Source organism: Chelon labrosus (assembly GCF_963514085.1).
Source record: "Chelon labrosus genome assembly, chromosome: 13".
In the NCBI taxonomy this organism is placed as follows: domain Eukaryota; kingdom Metazoa; phylum Chordata; class Actinopteri; order Mugiliformes; family Mugilidae; genus Chelon; species Chelon labrosus.
The window spans coordinates 5,828,788-5,850,612 of record NC_140346.1 but is presented as its reverse complement, the minus strand read 5'-3'; the positions used below and the strand labels follow the sequence as shown (position 1 = coordinate 5,850,612).

The 21,825-nt window shown below is 42.9% G+C and overlaps 1 protein-coding gene across 1 annotated transcript in view; it reads left to right on the top strand.

The window, feature by feature from the left end:
* The window catches only part of kirrel3b (kirre like nephrin family adhesion molecule 3b), a 150,306-nt gene that overhangs the window by 112,670 nt on the left and 15,811 nt on the right, over window positions 1-21,825 (top strand). The window contains exons 5-9 of the mRNA XM_084558884.1: window positions 224-374; window positions 8,804-8,909; window positions 16,195-16,343; window positions 16,495-16,622; window positions 17,113-17,239. Of these exons, the coding sequence (XP_084415010.1) occupies window positions 224-374; window positions 8,804-8,909; window positions 16,195-16,343; window positions 16,495-16,622; window positions 17,113-17,239 (661 nt within the window). The remainder of the gene's footprint in view (window positions 1-223; window positions 375-8,803; window positions 8,910-16,194; window positions 16,344-16,494; window positions 16,623-17,112; window positions 17,240-21,825) is intronic.

The following is a 21,825-nucleotide window of genomic DNA, read 5'->3' as shown; positions in this document are numbered from 1 at the left end:
AGATATAGCCCAGTATGTCTGACTAGTTTTACAGCACATTTGCTGGTCAAAATCTAAGTAGTGAGCAGAGTTCTGTTTATTGATTATGGAAATGAAAATCCAAGGCTCCAGCATGGCAATCCGTCCGACCGAGCAACCATTCTTGGTATAGATTTAGAGGCCCCAAAAACATTCATCCACACAACTGCCTGTACTTTATTCTGTATTTCTTCAATCTTTGCAGACCTTGCTCCGGGACGGCAGGAGAGAAAGCACCGTGAGCACGCTCTACCTATCGCCTTCAAACATTGAGACGGGTCAGCAGATCATCTGTAAGGCCTCCAACAAGGCAGTCCCCAACGGCAAGGAGACCAGTGTCACCATTGACATTCAGCGTAAGCGTACCACTTCTTCATCTCTCTCTATTGCTTTTAATGTTCCCCCTCCAGTGTTTGTTGAAGACAAGGGGGAAAAAAATCCTATTTATTACCACCTTCACTGAATATTTTAGAAATTTTTCTAAAATATTCTAACTAACACTCCGTTTACACACTGTAAACATCCAGGAATCATTTTAGGCTCTGATGGATATTTATAATTGGTTTCCATTTTGCTTTCCAGCTATGGATAGAGTGGTGATGCATTGGTGTTTTTTTTTTTTTTTTTTGTAAGCTTTGATGAAATATCAGGAGCTGTCCATCTAAAATGAATGGAGCTGCTTTTTTTTTTTTTTGGGTCCAGCTACCTGCCTACTGTGGCACAATGCAAACTGTCTCCACCTCTTTTATTTCCGCTCTCATGCCATCAATCTTTCTGATGAGAACATCCACAATTCCCCCCTAAAATAGGAAAAGTAAGCCCAGCGTGTAAAACACATTCAGCCTCAATTGTCAGGGAATCTTTTTTCGATCAAGAACCGTTCACAGTAAGATAAGGGCTTTGAACAAAGGGATTTTTGCATCACTCACAACCCCTTCAACACCATTAAGTATGACTAATAAAGCAGAAAATGCTATTTAGAGAGCCATTATGACTGACGGCTCCATTCTTTTCATTATGCACACCACAAGAGGCAAGCATGGCAAGAGCGGGCACGGCACGATCAGGCCAACTCAGGCGCGGGAGTAAAAATGATTAACAGTTAGTGTTTGCAGCCCTTACAGTTTGTCCTCCTCAGTTTTTGTGATCCAGTCAGAGAGGGAAGCCTGCCCACATGTAAGCTGATTTGTCACCGTGCATAATGATGTGCCTGTGATAAATGCTCGCCATCATAGCATCATCCTCGCCTCTGAATGTACGATTTAACCCTGAAAAATGAGTGGCGCAGATTTCTAATTAGCATTCCAAAATGTGCTCTTTACACGATTAAAGCTCCTGAAAACATTTTTCACAGGGCGAGATCAAACTGAGCGACAGCAAGGACTAATTGTCGAGAATCAAATTGTCTCCCACAAGGCTTAGGCTTCTCGTCTCCCTCCTTCTCACTTCCCCACCGCCACCACCACCACCCCTCCCCTCGGATTTGACAGGTAGCGTTAGGCACAGTTCAGCAGACCCTCTGGAGTTTGTGCAGAGATCCACTTCCAAATGAAGTTGCCCTGAAATGAAACATGCTGCAACTGAACTTTGATTAATTTGTGCTGGGTATCAATTTGCCTAATTTCAGTGCACGCTAATTTGATTACAGCGTTTTTGGCACCGACAGCAGCTGAAACACAATTATAAAAGTTTAAGTTATGGTGCAGATATTCTGTAGACACATCCTGTAAATCTCATGGTTGCTCTTGAGACAGTATATTTTGTAAAGGTGCAGTCAAATTTCAGGAGCATTCAAATTATATTTTATATTCAAATGTGTGCAGAGTCGAATCACCTGTAATTATTTCTCATTTTTATGAGGTTGAACATCTGAAAACCACTAAAATGTGAATGCACCATGTGACGCACTGTTGTCATGCAGAGCATCAGACAAAAGCTGTGTTCTAATTCTGGTGCTGGATCCTCCAAAGAAGGTTAGTCTTTTAAGTCCTTCAAGGCCAGGCAGTACCAAATCAGATGATCTAGATAATGCAATTATTTCCAAGTTAATTACAAGGACATAGTCCTCAAGTGGCAAACAAAGTTTCAGTGCAAGTAACTAACAATCTCCAGGGTGATATGTCTTTATGTTGCAATTATGTTGTTGAAGTTCAAGACTTATTTTTGCTTATAATCACTGCATTAGAACAAATGAATCAGTCATCTTCTGGTGAATTGGTGATTCTAAATTGGCCGTTAGCCCTGCAGATGGACTGTCCACGATGTGTCCAGAGTGTGCCTCCCTCAGTGACACCCTCCAGAGGGCAAGCAGCTACACAAAATGAATGAATGAAGATTCACTGAAATATTTGGAGAGGATTTCACAGTGGTTCAGGTTCACCCTCATGTGTTCTGTGCAGAAATGCATCCTCATTTTCATGGGCCCCCAGGCAACAATCCTTGTGTACCCAAGGTAGGTGTCATGAGGTAGATAGAACCGGGCCCCAAGGAGTTGTGGAGCATTGTTGAATGACTGTAGGGGTTTAAGGTTGTCATTGCAAAAGACGCAATGCCGGCATTTTCATTGTCTTAAAGGGGCCCCAGACAGTAGCGCCCTGATCTCACACACCATAGGGGAGACAGATGAGAGAAATAGGAAACATATGCAAGTCACATACATCGGTAGATTTTAGGTTTTTGCCAAGAATTGTCTCAATCTGTGGACACATTAGTTCAGTCCTTACTGATCAAAATGAATGTTTTCCTTGATAAACAAAGATGCATTCTAACATTACAGTGTCAGAGACCACTGTCAAGAAATGGAAAAAGGTCAGACAGTAAAACATTTCTTCATTTCTTTGGCGCAAGAGAAACAGAAACTGAACCACTTTCTTTGGTCCACTGTACTACTCTCTTAGAAGGTCTTTCTCACAGAAGCTGGAAGTCATCACCCGACCCATCTAGGCAATGGTTCCTTCAGGAGATTCCTGTCAGCTGGTGAAATAAATGTAACTCTTAACAAGTTTGTCTTCACAGTCGAGCTCGGGTGTTCTCCTGTTTACCGCAGGAGCCGGCAACGTGTGAGCATCTAACAATACAGGATACAATGGTGCAGCCAGCTAAGGGCTGATATACAGTATGCTCAGCCTAAACAAAAGTAGGATATTATCCAATGTTGTAACATTTTTAGTAGATGTATTAACAGGAACAGTAACTGTCTAGGCTTAACCAATCATTCATTCATTATCTGTAACCACTTATATCAGCTAGCCCAGCTGTTGTTGGGCAAGAGACGGTCGCCAGTCTATCACAGGGCTAACACAGATAGACCAACAACCATTCACACTCACATGCACCCCTACAGCCAATTTAGAATCACCAGTTAACCTAACAGACTTGTCTTTGGACTGAGGGAGAGGGAGACACACTCCGCACAGCAAGGTTCTAACCCAGAAACCTTATTGCTGTGAGGTGCCAGTGCTAACCCCCACACCACTGTGCCGCCTAATTAGGCCCAACACATTTCACATTAATGCGCTCACGTATTAGGCCTAATTTTGCGTTTTGAAACCCCAGTGATAAAGTAGTTCATACTTTCTGCCAATAAGAAAATCATTTGTCCAAACGATTGATTGCGTGCGCTATCCCACAGACTGTATTCTATCCTCAAGATAAGCGCACGAATGATTATGTGAATTCATCACTGACTCCGCAATCAGTGCTGCAGATGCCATACTTAGATTAGCATGAAAAGATGCAGTTTCAGACGTTGAGATTAGAAAAAAAAAAAAATAAATGAAAGGAAAAAAAAGCGCATGATAAAAAACAGTCACATTCAGTTGAGAATTATTACTATCATTATAATAGATTCCATTTCACGTTCTTCTCACATTGTGCTCTCATGTGTTGCGTTAGTGGTGCTGCAATGTGCACGGGTCTCGTAACAAAGATGGAGGGATTAATGGCAGTGTCTAGTGAACAGCTGCTATTAGTCTAAGTGGGACCCTGGTGAGGGCCAGACACAGTAAGTCACCGAGGCTAGGCTGCACACTGCAACCACTTCTTCTCCTTCTTCCATTGGAGAGTGTGACCTCACTCGCAGTTCACTTCTCCTTCCCGAATATTGAACTTGGAAAGGATTTGGAAGCCAGACAGTCATGTGGGCTTTTATTTTTCTAATCAGGAGTAGGAAATTACGAGTTGACAGCTATCAAACACAGGGTTAATACCTTGCAAATATTTCTCTGACGCTCTGTGCGATAGCTCCGTATCGAACGCCTGGAGATGAAATTGATATTGATGCTTTCATCTAACTCTCAGTAAGGCGGCAAATAAGCAAATATCTCCAAATGGTGGAGTGTTCCCTGAGAATGTGGATAATGTCCTTCGAGCATTCGCACTGCCTAGAATAAATGCAGTTGTTAGTGACTGCATGTCTCGTTGGGAATAAATCCCAATATAAATTAATAAATTAAAAGTCTCATTTATTTCCCGTCCAGAGTTTTCTAATTGGCCGTATTAGTGAGATAATATAATGGCAACAAAAGTAATTAAAGTCTTCTCATTCCGTCTGCTCTGCCTTACATTTGGTATTCTGCTCACCTCTGTGCTGAGGTGCTGTTTTTCACTCAGCTTCGTCCTTACAGCGATCCAAATGAGAGCAATCTAAATACAAGCCGGCACATTGCTCTGCAGCTTAAACCGGCCTAAAACCCAATGCATTTAACAACGGTATTTTCTTTTATCACCACTTTAATGTTCATGATTTACATCCACATCAGCATTTTCACTCCCCACCAAAGTTCACACACACTTCATCTGACCTGGGTTCAGACAAATTAGCATCTAAATACAGTATGCAGTGGTGATGTTGCCAAAATGAGAGGGATTTAGAGCCCATACAGAGGGGATTCACAACCCTGGATAGACTGCTGACTTCAGTTGTCCATACCAGTCCATTAGCTGACTGTAATTATTTGATAGCAGAGGGGTGCCTACCCCCTGATGCTGTTCCTTCCAGCAGCATGACTTAACTTGCATTACGCCCATTGGACTTAAAACAGCACACTCCCCTGGCACCCCGGCGAACCACTGCAGTGCAATGTGATTCTGATGCCACAGTTTCATACCCGCTCATTCACTCTCATCACATGATTTTAAATATTCCTCAAACGTTTATTTATTTTTTTTTCTGGTCCAGTTTGCATATCTGCAGAGCATTGCCCCACATACTGTAGAAGCGCGCTTTGAAACACATAGCGGGGAATTAATGCACCAGGGACCAGCAAAGCCGAGTTTCTCCGTGTGTTTGCATTGCAAACAAGCTGAGCCACGTGGGGCCAGAATGAATGCCATTTGTTGAGACTAATTAATAAAGAACATGCAGATGTGCAATTGGGGAGGATTTGTTTTTGGTAGCTTGCGCAGCTACATGCTCTCCTTGTTTAATCAAGCAGATAATGGCAAATTCATCTGAGACCGAATTTGAAAGTGAGAGGGAAGGAGTATGAGGGTGAATGGGCAAGAAAGGGCTCCCCGTATTATCTGTGTATTGTTATGTCGTCATGATGCTGCCATACAGAAATATCTCATGAATTTATAGGCTATGTTAAGCTGCGTTTGACATGATGTCTCATTTCTGTTATGCTAAAAACCGTGCTGATGCTCTAAAACTAACTCTCCATAATATCCTTTATTTGGATCAGTACAAAACTTAAATGATCTTGGCCATATTTTTACAATGAAATACGCGCTACAAGGAATGTAGTACGCCTTGTTTAAGCTACAGTATAAATATCAGAACATCTGCCTTCGGATTTAATTCTGAATGAATTTACTCGAGTGAAAAGCTTCTGATCAATATGTAAGACCTCAGGTTGTCAGTCAGTCTGTTCTCCCCTGAAGTATTCCACTCAGCCAGCCATATGACAGTGGGCCCGTACTGCTGAGGCTATAAGCCACACGCGGGTTGCCTTCAACAGCTTCCCCGTCCTTCAGAGGCTTCCGACACTCCTGGAGTTTGAGGATGGTCTTACCGGAGAACAGCTGTCTACAGTGACCCAGAGAGATTGGAAATTGAGCTTTAAGAAAGGGAAAAAACACAATTTATGCTGGCACTATCTCCGGGAAAACAGAGAAGTTGGGAGATTGTTCCAAAAACACCATCTGGTCTCCACTTTGAACTAACCGATCAAAAGCTGTCGGCCAACCATACACCACCCTCCCCAATTCATCCTGTTGTTTTGACTGAAGTGCCGATCAGTCCTACTCTTCCCCTTTTCCTCTATCCATCCCTGCCTCCCCCCCCCCCGCCTCCTCCTCGCCACTACTCTCTTGACAAATATGAGGAATTAACGGTCTTGCATACTGATGCGCCTTCGCATGATGACTCAAATGCACTTGCTCGGCGACTCATCCATTTATACATCAAAGTAGCAGGATGACTTCTTTATCAAGTGGATGTCTGTCATATCTAAAGGGTCCAAGGTTAGAGAAGAAGCTGCGGCTTCCGATTCGCACCCGGGGCCTTGGCTGACAGACGTTTCACAGCTGTTGCTCCCATGGCTGCCTTCGTTTTTGTGGTTTGGGAAGATGGAACCATCCGACAAATTGCTCATCTGACTTGAAGTCAACATTACATTGCCTCTTGCTGAGAGGGACTTGGGGCTTCTTAAGGGAGGGTCAGTTCAATCATTTAAAGAGAACATTAATTTGTCGCCGGACTGACGGTAATGAGCATTTGTGCCTTTAGAAGTCTCTTGGCAGCAAGAAAATGGTTGGCATGATTAAAAAGTGGTATAGGAAATTTTTTAGTCAAAATGGCTTGTGAATTAGTGTCGACATTACCGTGTCTATTAGCACATACGCTACCTTCAGATCTCCCTCACTTCTTTTTATGTCTGCTTCTCTCTTTACTCTTCCTGAATGTTATCGCCACCTCCGCGAGTAACACATCTGTCATTCTGCCCCTGAGGTTCCTCTGCCCACATCTTTGTCCACGCAATTAACCGCTTGGGTTGCTAAAAACACCTGCTGGGCGGCCACTGTTGCTCAAGGCATGAATACATTCCCTAATTCTATTATGGCGCTTGTGCCCTTTCATATGCACACAAACATCCTTAAACATGTGCCGACACATGCGAACACACCGACACACACAATTGGCACCTCAGTACCTGGGGAGGTTTGGCGGTTGGCTTTCAGTCTTCCCGGATCCACAGTGCTGTTGTTTTTCTTTACTGGCCTGGGGAGAACTGGCACAGGTGGAGCTCGTGGATTTGAAGGTGGCAAAGCGGATGGTGGGGGTGGGGGCAACTGTCCGGGAGGGAATGGAGTCGGCTGATGGGGAATATGGTGTGTGAGTAGCGAGGAATATGGCACCTGGACCGTCTCCCCTCTCTGGGGGTTTTGTGGCAGCTGAGCCAGACTGGAGCATCTGCACAGCCACAGGGTAAAAATCAGTTTTCCTGCACTTCATGCGCAAACACATACACACTCTCACATAATCACTATACACGACTATACACAGAGCTATTTGGCTTCATTACAGTGGTGTTTGTGCGCCTCTTTAAATCTGTGTGAATATCTGCACTCACCACACTGATCTTCATCCACATCCATTCACAGCTCCTGGTTAGTACATTAGTATTACTGAACACAGAGCAGACACCTTTGAAACAGATGGCTACCCCAGCATCGTAATCCGAACCAGCTCTTTGCCTCTGTGACTGATTTAAGTCCATGATGGTTTACCAGTTTGCCACTGCTATCAAAAAAAAAAAACAACTACTGGATGATTTGATTTCTTCCTGCTCTGTTTTAGACTCTGAACAAAATACACCCAGCATCTTTTTTAGAGAACTGCTTTACCTGCTTGAAATTCATTCTCCAGTCTGGGAGGTAAATCGCTGTTTGTTTCACATGGGAGTGGATTGATATGGAAATGAAGACGTATCTTCAAAAAGAATCCCACCTTTGTCAATTAGGGATAAATTAAGTTGTTTAGAAAATTTGCATAATCTCAGTGTTTGTAATTGTAAGAACAGTTTTAATTATAGCGTATCGCTGAGGTTGTTCATTGTTTTACTTGCCGCCGATTGCACTATGGACTATTCACTGTTTGCAAATTGCCATTTACTACAACTCATTAACAAGTCAAGCTTTCCTTTGATTTGCTCCTTATAACGTTGCTCGTGAATATATGCGAATTAAATTGCAGCGCGTCACCCCCTTCCTCCCCCCACACCTGTAAAATACAGTGTTATTCAACAACTGGGCCTAGACCCCTGGTGGGCGGCAGGAATATTAAAATAGGGCGTTGAATTATTCAGGAATAATTGCCTATTATTTGGGAGAAAATGCTGCCACGAACCGTGATAAGTTGTCACAACTGCTCTAAGCACTGCCACAGTGTGTTATTGTAAGATAATCCGAATAAAAAAGACTTTCACCTCGTGGTTCTAAGTGCTGCGAATTTACCTACAGTACAGTTTGTGCGCCACAGCTACACAAAAGGCTACAGAACCGGTTGTAGGTCACAAAACAAAACACATTTGGAAAATGTAGGTCCCTTGAAATAAATTTAGACTTTTTATTCTGTTCTTTTGAGACTGCATGTTTTCCACACTATTTACAGGCCATCTGGTTTGTCTCTTCTACGAAATGTGTAATATCTTTTCTTTCTGAGCTTTATTCAGACAGCGACAATCAAAAACTATTTGTCTACGGCTCCATAGTTCACTAGAGCATCTCTGAGAAGGCTGCCAGTTCTGTAATTGGTCGTGTTTGTGCCTCTGTGATTTTACAGATCTCCCACTTGTCAATCTCTCGGTGGAACCTCAGCCTGTCCTGGAGGGCAACCTCGTGAAATTCCACTGCTCTGCAAAGGCCAACCCTCCCGTCACGTTCTACAGGTGAGATGATGTTTACAGAGAACGCACACACACACACCATGAAGGAGTACATAATGTGCAAAGAAAAGCTCAAAATGAGGTCCATTCTCATTGATGTTACTGATATTAAAACAAATTTAACACTTCATTATTGATAGCATTAATCATCGTCAGACACCTCCTTATGATGCCACGACACCATTGTATCTGCTCACACTTTGAAATGAATACACGGAGAAAAAGGAGACACTGTCACGCTGAAAATTTTTAATGAAAACACACCTCTGACAAATTGTTTGGGAAACCTTGTCATGTTCCAACGAGCAGCGGCAAAGCAACGCGGGGCTTTGTTGAATGCTTCGCGGTCAAATCATCTCCCTTGAACTTTAAAAGTCCATCAGTGTCAGTGTGTTGGTTGGAGGAAAGTTGGAAATGCAACGTGCATGACTTCTGATGAATTTGTTCAGATAACAGCTTTTTTTTTTCTTTTTTTTTTTTAACTGAGATTGTGTAGAAAATGGATTCCCACAATGGTCTGTCATAGTTTGTATTAAGGTGGTGGATGAATTTTTATTATATATTTGTATGTTTTATGTTTTCTTTAAGACTTACATATCTCAAAGATAGTGAGAGATCAGTAAAACAAAGTGTGTTCAGTCGTTGGAAGCGCTCATATGATGTGGTCAGCTTACAAAAGGAAGCTTGTAAGAGAGCACTCAACAAAGAAACCTCACTCTAAGGAAGGTTAAAATATGAAAAGAAAAAAAAAAACTGAGTGCAAAGTTAACAAATCAGAACCAACAAAAGAGGCAACAGACAGCCTCCAGAGCCTGGGGCAAACTTGATAAAGGAAAATTTAAATTGCATTTTCCCAAAATGCAAAAGTTCTTTGAAAGAACCTGGCCCGGCTTATCACATATCACTCCTACCGTGAAGTGACATGAGGAATGCTTCTGAGTGCTGGGAGGGGTGGGGGTGTTTGTGTGTTCGTGTTTGGAACCATTATTGCCTTTTTTAAAGGCACAAAGACTGCAGATTGGAGAAAAGATATGTTTGGGAAATCATCACAACAAGGACTCTGTGGCCCGGCGCAGCAGACTTTACTGCCGCTTGAATGACTTAACGATTGCTCTTGATAACATATCTGCTCCTTATTTCATGTTCAATAAGTTTTTAACAGTTTGGAGAACATGTTTTCAGTTTGCCTGTTATGTGAAGGTTGTTGACAAAAAAAAAAAAAAATCCCTTCCACTTCATTTCGGCTGTGTATTGTGTGTGTTTGTGTAGTGCATGTGTGTATTTTCCCTCCTGATGCTTCAGCTACATAATAAGTTGGAGCAGCTCCCCCTAAAATGATAGTGTTTCGATCCATCGACCTCTGGGTTATGGGCCCAACACACTTCCGCTTCACCACTGCGCTCTTTTTCAAGTAATACAGCTACCAAACCTCAGTATAATTGCAATATGTTTGTTGTTTACCGTATTTGCACAAGCACACTGTAATGTTTGATGAACTGCCTACTTCAGAATAATCCAACAAGTGCTGTTCATGGAAACTGGCTTTGTATTTAAAAAGACTGCACATGATCTGCCACGAATCATATGGAGTTATAACCAAAAACAGAAAAATGAAAAGACAACAAAATAAATGGAAGTTTTTCAAAGGCACCGCAAATTTGCCCATCCAGTTCCTTCCGTTCATTAAACTTCATTGGTATATTATCAGTTGCTAGAATCCGTTTTTGGGTTTTATTTTGTTTTTGTTTCATGTCTGTAAAAATGGACGTTAATTATCCCCGCAAAGTCTTGCAGGGCCATCCAGACGTGTAACACCAAAGTGATTTGTCAAGAGATGGTTTTTCCGTGTGGGAGGTTTTTAAAACCCCTCGAAAAAATAAATGGAGTGAAATCGATAGCAAAGGGAATTGGCTGGCTGTGAATCTCGTAATGGTACTGGGAAATGAAATGGATGTACAACACACTCACAGGTGGCAAAACAGAGATGTTGCTTTTTTGATGGATCCTGCCCTTTTGGAAAAAAAAAAAAAGAAAAAGAAAAGAAAAGGGGGGGAGGTAGGGCCGTGATACTGTGGAAAACAAGGTTTGTATTTGATTGTATAGGTGCACAGCCGAGGCAGAACGTCTATTTCACCTGCAAAGGGATTTCACCTCTATTGTTATGAGACTGGATCAATGGTAGACTTCTCCCCGGGGTATCAAGAGCTAAAATCCAATGCCAGTTGAGATGGCTTTTTCTTTTAGCTTGACAAACTACAGAATGAGAAATGGTCGGAGGTTGTAGCTAAAAAAAAAAAAGACCAAAATCACCTCATTCCGATTCTCCATTTTAGTTTTTCCTTACTCTTCTGTCTGTCACAGAGTCCGTGCTCTCTGTTATTGACACAGTTCGTAGGATTAAAATAATATAGTCAGACTAATAACTTACGCTACAAGGTTGCACTCTCTGCCAGTTCCACAGATTCACAGTCTCCCATTTAGATGTATCTGCAGTTTATACAAGCACTTCAGGTCTCCCGTGCACCACCGGCATTCTGGAGGTTTTCGGGCCGCATAATGCTTGCCTGAGAGGCTTCGGCTGGGGAGAGGCCCCCACAAATTCTCCCTCTGGAGAGCAATATCACAGAAGAGAGCAGGAAGCTGGTCAAGCAGTGTGGGGCCATTATTCAGTGCTAATACACTCTGTCTACCCCAGATCAGATACTGCACAAGGACAGAGTAGTTCTCAGACGGATGGCCTCTTTTCCATTCCCAAGAGAGCCATCTATTCCCAATGTGCACTGCACCACTTTGCCATCCTACAATTCAGCGGAGACTTGAGACAGACCCAAGATAGTTGGGGGCACTAGTCAAAGGGATGGTGCTTTTTTTTTTGCTGCCTATAGACGCGCACTGATTACCACACTGGCTCAGTAAATCTTAGTTAAAACCTAAAAATGGACACAAGATATATATCTATGGACGCCTGGCCCTTTGTCAGATCACAGCTCAAAGGGAGAATCAAAGAAGGAGGTAGTTTGTGTGGAGGTGAGAGGGTTGCAGTGAAGTTGAAAGCGATGCCGAAAAGTCTGAGAGTCTGAATGAAGTGAGAGTAATGGGCATGTGTTGCAGGCGGCGCTCGGGGAATCAACACGCTCTGGGAGGGAATGCCGTGTGGCTTGGAACATCTTCATTACTGTTTATCGTGGTAGGAGGGATAACTGGCAAACATCACAATCACTCACCCACCATCTGACGAAGACACAGAGGGTTTTCTCAGATCCAAACAAGAACCCACCAGAGAGAGGAGAAAGAATAACAAACAAAGCAAATCAGGTCCCTCATCTGCAAATACGACCATGCACAGAGCGACAACCCTGCAGCAAATAACATCCCAGTCCTCCGCACATACTCTCTGTGTTGTTGCTGCCGCTGTTGAATTCCTTTGTTTGCGTTTGACTGACACCAGAATCACCATATCTTCCTTCTTGCGAAATTTTGCTAATTGATACATTTTCCGCCGTTCTTTCTCCGTGTCTTTGGACATGGCTAATGCTGCCTACTCACAATAGCTACGCTTAAATTAACTGTAGCCGTTCACACTTGCGCAGCCGTGTGAAGGCAAGTAATATTTTATCGAAAGCTTCGGCGCAAGACCCGAAACTCAATTAGTTCGGTGAGTCTCAGCATAATTGCAGACATGCAGAATAATTTGCAATGTTTCTGCAAACATACAAAACAAGGTGAGACTGACAACTTGGAAATGAGCCTAGAAAATTGCGACTAAGAGTGAATAGCACCCTAAAGCTGGTCACAATCCTGAAAAATACTTAAAATTTTAGGTAATTCCTGTCCAACTTGTATAAAAAAAATTAAAATAGATCTGTATTTATGTCCATGTCAAAACCACCACATGCTATTACTAACCTGCGTGCCTATTTAACATTACACTGACAGTAGTCATCACTTTCAATATGCAAGGAGGGCACAGCAGCGTGCTGTGCTTAACCATGCTGATAATAACTGTAGGGCCTGATTTACTGTGAGTCTTGATGCTGATGGCACAGATACCTGCCTAATTTAATTGTTACTGCTTTATTGCCTTAATCACATTCAGCAAATACAAAACTCCATCCCTCCCCCACATTACTTTCATCTTCTGCTTCCATTAACGGCAGACCTTTTATCAGTGCAACAGTGTTGGCTTACACACCCGCGGACGCGCACACGTGCATGCGCGCGCAGACACGCATAGCCACACACAGAGTCACTACGGGATTTGCACCTTTTGTCTCATTCAAATCCCTGAACGGGATGCAGCAGTGCAAAGTGAGTCAGCCATTGAGTAAGCTCGCACCGGTCCTTCTAACCTCCCAAAGGGAATGCAGGTGTTTGTGTTACCCCGGGCCGGCTATGTTTAGACATGAGTCTTGGACAAGGCCCAGCACGCCGGCAGAGCCTCCGTGCATCCCCGAGGAGGACGACATTCTGTCTCTGCTCCCTCTAACACTGTCAAGGGCTCCCAAACCTGGCAGCCTGCAACCTCCATTCGGGAGCAGCCGGCTGCCCGAACATCTGTGCTTACCCTTTACGACTCCTACAGTATGAGCTGGCAACGTGTAGGTAGAAACAGTGACTTACTCTTATATGTCCAGATCTCACAGTCATCTGCGTCGCTGCTGTTGTTGTTGTCATCATCACAGTCATAACAATCATGACACTGTTAATTTGGAATGGGGCACTTTAGTCATTAAATGCATCTCCATTCCTACCCTCAAAGGAACAGCTGGACAACAGCTCGGCCTAAGTAGAATAGAATATTTGCTCATCATTATGACCACCTTCCTAATATTGTGTAGGTCTCCCTTGTGCCTCCAAAACAGTTGTGACTCGTCAGAGAATGGACATGGGCCTTCTGAGGGTGTCCTGTGGTGTCTGGCAACAGAATGTTGTAAGTGGGGGTCTTTGGGTTCTATGGGTTGAGGGGAGGGGCCTCTGTGGATCATCCCACAGATACTACTTGGAGGCCAGGTCAACACCTTGTGCTGTTCTTCACGTTTTTTTTTTTAGTTGTTCCTAAACTGTTTATTGTGTGTGCCTGTGTCAGGCTGCATCCTGCTGGGGATGGCTGCTGCCATCAAGGAGTGTCATTGCTATGGGGTGGGGGTACCTGGTCTGGTCTAGGTGGGTGCTACATGTCTAAGTAACATCCACATGAATGCCAGGTCCAAAAGTTTCCCAGCAGAACATTGTGTTGTCACAACATGGTCACTTCTCCTGTCAGTGGTCATAATGTTATGCCTGACCTGGTATACCTGATCAATCATTTGGACGATGAACAAAGAAAGAATGTGATTAGTTACTCAAGGATTATGGGTACCAATGCACTAACTCTAGACTCAACCCTTATTATCCAGTAGGAGTAAAAAGGTTTTCTAGCTTATTTTGCAGCATATTCAAAGGCCAGACACAGTCTCTGGTCAGGACCCGAGACAGCTGTGTAAGCCGAAACTTGTCACGGCAATCCAAGTGATCTTGTGTTACCAGGCAATGAGCTCTATTGGGTGTCAGATGTTTGACGGTGACTTTGCAGACTACACCAGGTCTGTCAGTAGGTACAGTACGTACCCAGTCTGCAGGTACCCAGTCTGCACGTTGATGTAGGAATAACTTTTTACTCTTTCTTTCTACCGTCCTTGACTTGATAATCTTAGGCGGTTAGGCGGACAATAACAAGCTAAAGGAGGGGTTACTATAGTATAAATCAAGTTAAGGAAGGGCTTTATCACTTAATGGTCTTGTTTATCACATACAAGACTAGTTTACTAGGTACATGTAGTGTTTCCAGACATAATACATTCTCCATCACCAGGCTTTACGTAGTATTAAAACCAGTTTAATTCCCGCCATTATCATCATCATCATCGCCATCGCTGTTGCCATGGACAGCATGATTCTACTGGTCATAATCATCACCGTCTTCGTCATGATTACCACAACTGGCACAAGCGTAATTAATAACTTATTCATCACCACCATCATCTTTATCATCACAGTCACATAAACAGCAGCTGAAACATTTGTAATGTTATTCATATTCAGGGACAGCGTGCTAAGAACATCAACAGGCATCATCATTAACATAATGCGTTTCCACATTCTTTTAATCTTTCAGTGTGTGACATCTACATGAATTTGTGTTCCCTGTGCTAATATTTTGAGGATATTCTGCCAGTCTTCTTTTTAAAAGCACGTCGGCTGTATTCTCTCCGCGTGCCACTACTACTCGTTCAGACGTTTAGGCAGATGCAAAAGCACCCTTATGCCCCAATTTAAACATTTTCGGAAACGCAGGTGTTGCCGAGCTCTCAGCTGTATCCCTGTCACACAAGAACACAGCTCTGAAAGGATCTACTGCTTAAAAAAAACGAGCACGCGAAAAAATCCCATGAAGCCCAATTAGAATTCTGCTTCACTTCACTTACTGATTGAATGAGGTAATCTGTTCTCATTTAAATGATAGCATTTCAGTCAAGCATGGGGCGAGCTTAGTCATGGAAAACAAATGAGTTCTCTATCCCATGAAAACTCTTCTCGGCTCTGGCGGGAATGTATAAAGGAGACGCCGCTGTCGCTGTTTTCGTTTGCCACATCAGCATGCAGCCACGTATCTATTGCGGAGGATGTGATGCATTGAATGTCCCACAGCGGCGTCTAAATTCTTCCGAAGAGACCCAACACATCTACGGATACCCTTGCTACATTTTTATAAATGGGCCTTGGCTGTGGCAGCAGCAGAGAGCCATCCACACCACGCAGAGTGAGACGCCGCTGCCCGTGACATCGTAAAAGTCTCACCGCAACATGTGGGGAGCGCCCGTATCGCAGACGCAGAAGCCATCATTCACAAACACAAACAGATGTTTTTTATGTGATCCCATGTCAATTTATTACTGTCAGCTGTTGTGTTTAATACAGTATGTGTCAAGCAATGTCTTCAAAGGTGGAGGAGCGACCCATTTGTCATCCTGTGATTTGTTTTTCTTAGCTGGCACTCTGTGCCGCACTCTCTGTCTGGCGTAATGAGGAACGTGCTGTCTGCTCTGAGTTGCCAGGGAGCTTGTCACAGCATGGAGGGCTGCCACAAAAATATGCTGAAGCCAGCACAGAAAACCTGCCCCAGAATGATGATTTATTCTCACAAAGGAACACTATTGACATAAGGAGGTGTGAAAACCTGTCTTAATGCCTTTTCCCCTTTTCCTTTCTCTCCTTCTCCCCTTTTGCCATACCCTAATCCTCACACCAGGTGGGCCAAAGGAGGAAGTATAATCAAGGAGGTCTCTGGAGACACATATGAGGTTATTGTGGACCATTCCTTCTTCACAGAGCCTGTTTCCTGCGAGGTTACCAACCCTCTCGGCAGCACCAACATCAGCCGCAATGTTGATGTTTACTGTGAGTGGGCCCTTCAGTAATCTTGAATGCCTTTCTATTATACCAGCAATGCCAATATGCAAGGTTATGGATGTTTAGAGTCTTTTATATTTTGACACCAAGCTTCGAGAGACGGAGCCGGCTAATGCTTATTTATGGATTCTTTCAATAGTTGGTCCTCGCATGGCTGCAGAGCCTCAGTCCTTGCAGGTTGACCTTGGATCTGACGCTGTGTTCAATTGCGCCTGGACGGGAAATCCCTCTCTAACGATAGTGTGGATGAAAAGGGGCTCTGGAGTGGTGAGTATATTGGTTCACACAGCAGTGACCAAGTATATTTTATACATTATATAATCACGTACTGTGGCATGCAGTTGATTTAAACCTGGCGTCAAGCTATATTTTTTTGGTATTTCAGAACTTCCATGGCCTAAAAAGTACTATGGGTTGTAATTTTATGTTCTAGCTTTATGGCTTGAAAGGTCTATCTAACCTAACATTTTAGGGTATTATTGTCCCAGCCTCTTGGTGACCTGCTCCCACATGATTTGATCCACAAATTCAGACTCATTTCACCTTTCCTTTTGTCAACATCAAAGGCCACAGCCTTACTCCACCAAGCTCAGACCCTAAATTGGATTTTAATAATTGAGAAGAGGTGCCCTTTAAGGTATTAAATGGTCCATGTGCTGCCTCGGCTTTTCCCCGTAGCGCCGCCTTGTTGCCATCACAAATGCAAAGGTGCCCCCGCAGTCACTGCATTCGATGACCTTTGACTTCTTTGCCGCAGGTTCTTAGCAACGAGAACCTCCTGACGCTGAAGTCCGTGAGACAGGAGGACGCCGGGAAGTACGTGTGCCGCGCCGTGGTCCCGCGCGTGGGAGCAGGGGAGAAGGAGGTGTCTCTTACTGTCAATGGTAAGCTCTATCATTGATACGTCTTTCACACAGACAGGTCCTGGTGCACCCACACAAAGCTGTCATACTCATACAAGTGTGAATCTTGAGGTCAGCAGTGGCAAGAAGAAAGCAATTTGTCACAGCATTCTGCCTCCTCTGTGGTTTACATAAGCCCTCCTTTGCAGCAGAGGTGGCATATTCAGTTGGGAGGTTTTTTTCAGTCTTTTTCATTTAATGTATCAGTATGTTTTTTTTTTTTTTTGGTGATATTGTTAATTTTAACAGGCAGGCATAACGGCAAAACACAATACAGCACACATAGCACAGGAAGTAGCACCATGCAAGTGAATTCTCCTTACAAAAGCTGATGTGACGGAGCAGCTGTTTCATCAACTGCTATGACTGTAAAGTCTTTAAATGTAAAAAGCAAATAAATATAGGCTTGGTATTTTCGAGATGCACCGGCGCGTTTCATAAACAGGTAAAATGTATGGAAATTCTAATTATATTCTGCATGAGTCACAGGGAAGCTGCCTTTTCTGAGGCACTGACTGACTAATGAATACCAGCCTTGGTGGGAGACCTGGCAACTCTCAAACAAATGACTTCATTATCAGTGCTTGATATTCATGGAGCATTCTTCGGTGTGGCAGAGGTTTGTAGTTGTGGGATTTGCATGTTTCTTATTTTCCCCGTGTCCATCCGAAAGAAACGGGTGCCAAAAAGAAAAAAAAAAAGAAAAGGAAGAGAGAGCGACTTACAATGGCTGGCAAGATGATGTCGAGTTAATGCTCACAGTGTATCAGTGCACATTTTGAAAGCTAACAGAAGAGTTTGCCTGTAAGCAACACTGGTGCTGATTTGGGATGAAGATACGTCTACCAGCAAACAGCGTGTTTAAAGATTTTCTTTGCAAAATCCAGACGCTAGCTTTGCATATCACAGAGAATGGGATACTAGCGTTCCCTCCAGCGCAAGATCAGAAAAAAATGACTTTCTATGAACTGCTATGAGCCCCCTCATTCTGAGCTCGGAATTCAACTAAAATCAAGACAAAAATTGTGACTAATTCTATTGTCTGACATTCTTTTGAGGGCAACCTATACGGGCATCCTCTATGCAGCCCTAATGTGTAAACAGAATAGACTAGATGTTTTTTTTAATGCGTCCCGTTTCAGCTTACGCAACTACGAACTGTTGGGTTTTTTTTGTTTTTTTTTTAAATGATGCCATGAGAGAAAGAAGATGGATTGTTTTAATAAAGATTACAACACAACTCACTGGAGCTCGCTGGGAAACGCGCAGCAAAGCAAAAATGGCAAGTCTATTCAGTCTCTGCAGACTTCATTCAAGCAAATGTGCAATGTCTTATGGTCTTTTCATTTCTTTATAGCATTTATTTTATTCTTTTTGCCTGAATTGTCATTTGACATTCAAAGCTTGCTTCCTTTCTACACCTTTTTTAATAACAGAAATTCTGCTCTTTTTTTTTCTTCTTTTCCAAACCACATGAAGAATCCTGAGTCATTTCTTACCCACACCTTTAGGTTGAAGTGGTGGCTTGTGGGGGAGCTCTCATCTGAGGTCCATTGATTGTCCTCTGCTACTGTCTGCAGACGAGCATGAGTGCTCCTTACCTCTCATTTGCCTATAAACCCAGCATCACTGATAGCCGGTGTGATTCCACTGATCAGAGCACAGTGAATATATAACAACTGGGGCAAGATTTTTTCTATTTGATGTCTTTTTGGTGGTGGCAAAGATGGCCAAGATACAGTAATAACTCAGGCGAGGCTGAGCACATGTAGAATATGCATGACGCCGCAGAGTCGTCTGCAGCACATTTAAATGTCTCTTTGCTGTTTGTTTTCCCTGCAGTCAGATTCCTTAATGCCATCATTTGAATTACATGTGTTTATAATCTGTCATTCCCTCTGTCTCTCTCCCTCCGCCGTCTTGTGTCACCAGCTCCCACTGTGCCATGGCACATAGACATGAGGATTTTACTTTCCCTGGGGAAGAATGTAATTTAATTATAATCAAACAGCTAGCAGGGGAGGCAGTTTGTGTTTAAGTCACTAATGGGTACATATTGCTTAGTCTAGTCAAACATTTTCTGAGGGGAAGGCTCTTCAGAATTTCATATGTGGTCATCAAGTGGCTCTGAGAGAGGTCTGTGTATCTCCATGTGTGCTATCATTTATGTAGCATGCAAATATGTGCATGTTTGTTTGTTTATTTACTACCATCCTGCAGAAGTTGGAATGAAGTTATCTGACATGCTCCAAAGGAGGCACCATATATTCTTGAAGTCCACATGTATAAGTAGATTTCCATTTGTGTTTGTGAGCATGTATGTGTGTGTCTTCGGGCAAAATAATATGTGTAATGACACACGTACAGTACTTGGGCAGCCTAGGGAGAGAAAACCCATTACCACAGTAAGGGAGAGGGAGGGCCGGAGAATCCCCCCCCCCCCCCCCCCCCAACATCCCACAGAGCACTGGGCTGTTATAGATCTTTTTTTTTTTGTTTCCAGTCAGTCTTTATGTGCCTGGTTAATTAGTGTTCAAGCCTTCTTTAAACTGCCAGTGCTGCCGCATAAGAAAGAAAAGTGCAACTTAATGAAGGAGAAAACTGAATATAAGATGCAGCACATTTTATCTGACAAGCTAAATTTAAGCATGGCAAGCAAGACTTTGAACTTTTTTTCCCATAATGTGTACCCCTCACACTGTCTACTTAGTCCAGATGTTATTCTTTATAAGTAAAAAAAAAAAAAAAAGTCTAATTAATTTATTCCCTCACCGTGTTTAAAAAGCTTCCTTTAGATGTGTGGTGAGGTTTACCGCCAGGATCGGTCATTAAGGAGTTTAGGCTTGTTCACGTGGGCTGATACGGTTGTTGGAGCGCGGCAGCTTTGAGGTCAGCCGCTCCATGGTGCCCTCTGTGTATCCAGGGAGAGCACAATGGTTCAGGCATCCAGTTAGCGGAGGCTGGAAATAAACAGCCAGCTCGCTCGTAATCAAAATAATCAATGGTTTCACGCCACCTTGAATCTCCGTCAGATTAAATAGCTCGGAATTCACATCACAGATCTCGTTTCGACGCAGGCTAACGGAACAGAACACAAATGTTAACTTGTGGGACTGAACGTTGTGTTTAATTCTGTTTACTGACCTTTACTGCTTGCGATCACGTTGCACTTTGCAAATATCAGTTTCAGAATATTATATAAAGCACAGATGATTGACAGAGGCTCTATCTACAGACAAACGCTATTTAAAAGCACTAATTAGATCAGGCCTCCTTCACATCGCCGGGATCAGCGGGTTGATACTGTTATCAGAGTCTGGCTCTCACTGATCAGAATGTGATGTCATTATATGTGTCTGTGTGTGTATCACGAGATGATGTCAAACCAGACGCTCTGTTGTGGCCTTTTTCTACAGTCTCCGTGGACATACATTCAGTTGGTCAGTTTGACTATTACACACCACTCTCCTGGCCTGGAGTAGCCAGACTCAGTTCTTATCATAATATGAGTCTGGTAACAATCCATTTGGATTTCATTATGGGGCATGTTTCCAAAAAAAATAATAAATAAAAATACATCTGTGCGCATATGGGTAGTCCTACAATCAATCGGAGCACTGATAACTGTTCCTTTAAAGTTATTTTGCTCTCAATATGTTTGCAACAGATGCACTATGGCACGTATGGCCATGCCGCTATAGCTCATCTGTCCACCTTTATAAAGTCCCCTCAAATGATTTGATTGGTCAGATCAGTTTCACAACAGAGGGAAAGATGTAGTTTTATTCACATTAGCAAATCTCTTTCAGAACAACAAGGAACGGTTAGTGACCATCTGTGACAATTGCATATATTGTCACTGCATTGATTAATCAAGCATCAGAACTCTTGAGCACAGTGAGCCAGCTGAGGCTCTTCTGATGTGATCAAGGTTTTGTGATCTGAGGTTTAACATACCCAACAACTGCAACCCGGAGGCTGAAGGTAAAAGACAAAAAAGTCAAGGAAAAAACTAAACAACACCAGACATAACAAAAATTGGGATGGATCACAAAGAGTCGGTCTAACAGTGTAGAGCATCTGTTTTTTTGTTTTTTTTTCCTCATGAATGTGTTTTTCTTTCCAAGTTCTTGTGTCCTCTATAATATTGAATACAAATTACATCCTTCATAGCCACTCTCCTGCTCATTCTCTGCATGCATTTTGTTTTTTTACTCATATAAGAACCTGCTCCACAAGAATATGTGTGTTGTTGACTAGTCCCTTCAACTCTATTCTTTTTATTCAAAAATGGACGATTTTCTGCATAATGAAAGTGAGAGTCTCTCCTGTGTTGAATTGTTTTTGAGGCTGATCCAGATTTTTATTTTTTTTTATGTTGCTTTCTATTCGTCGTCTGCAAAGATTGTGTTTGCAAATACGGGTTGTACTTTCAGTTTTGGTGAAAGCACTATTTGTGGCTGGAAAATAGAATGATGAGTGTTTGCGGCCCGTGGCGGTGATACTGAGTTATTACTGTAAATGTGTTTCACACTGTGAAGAGAAGACAGTATAGATCACGCCGCATG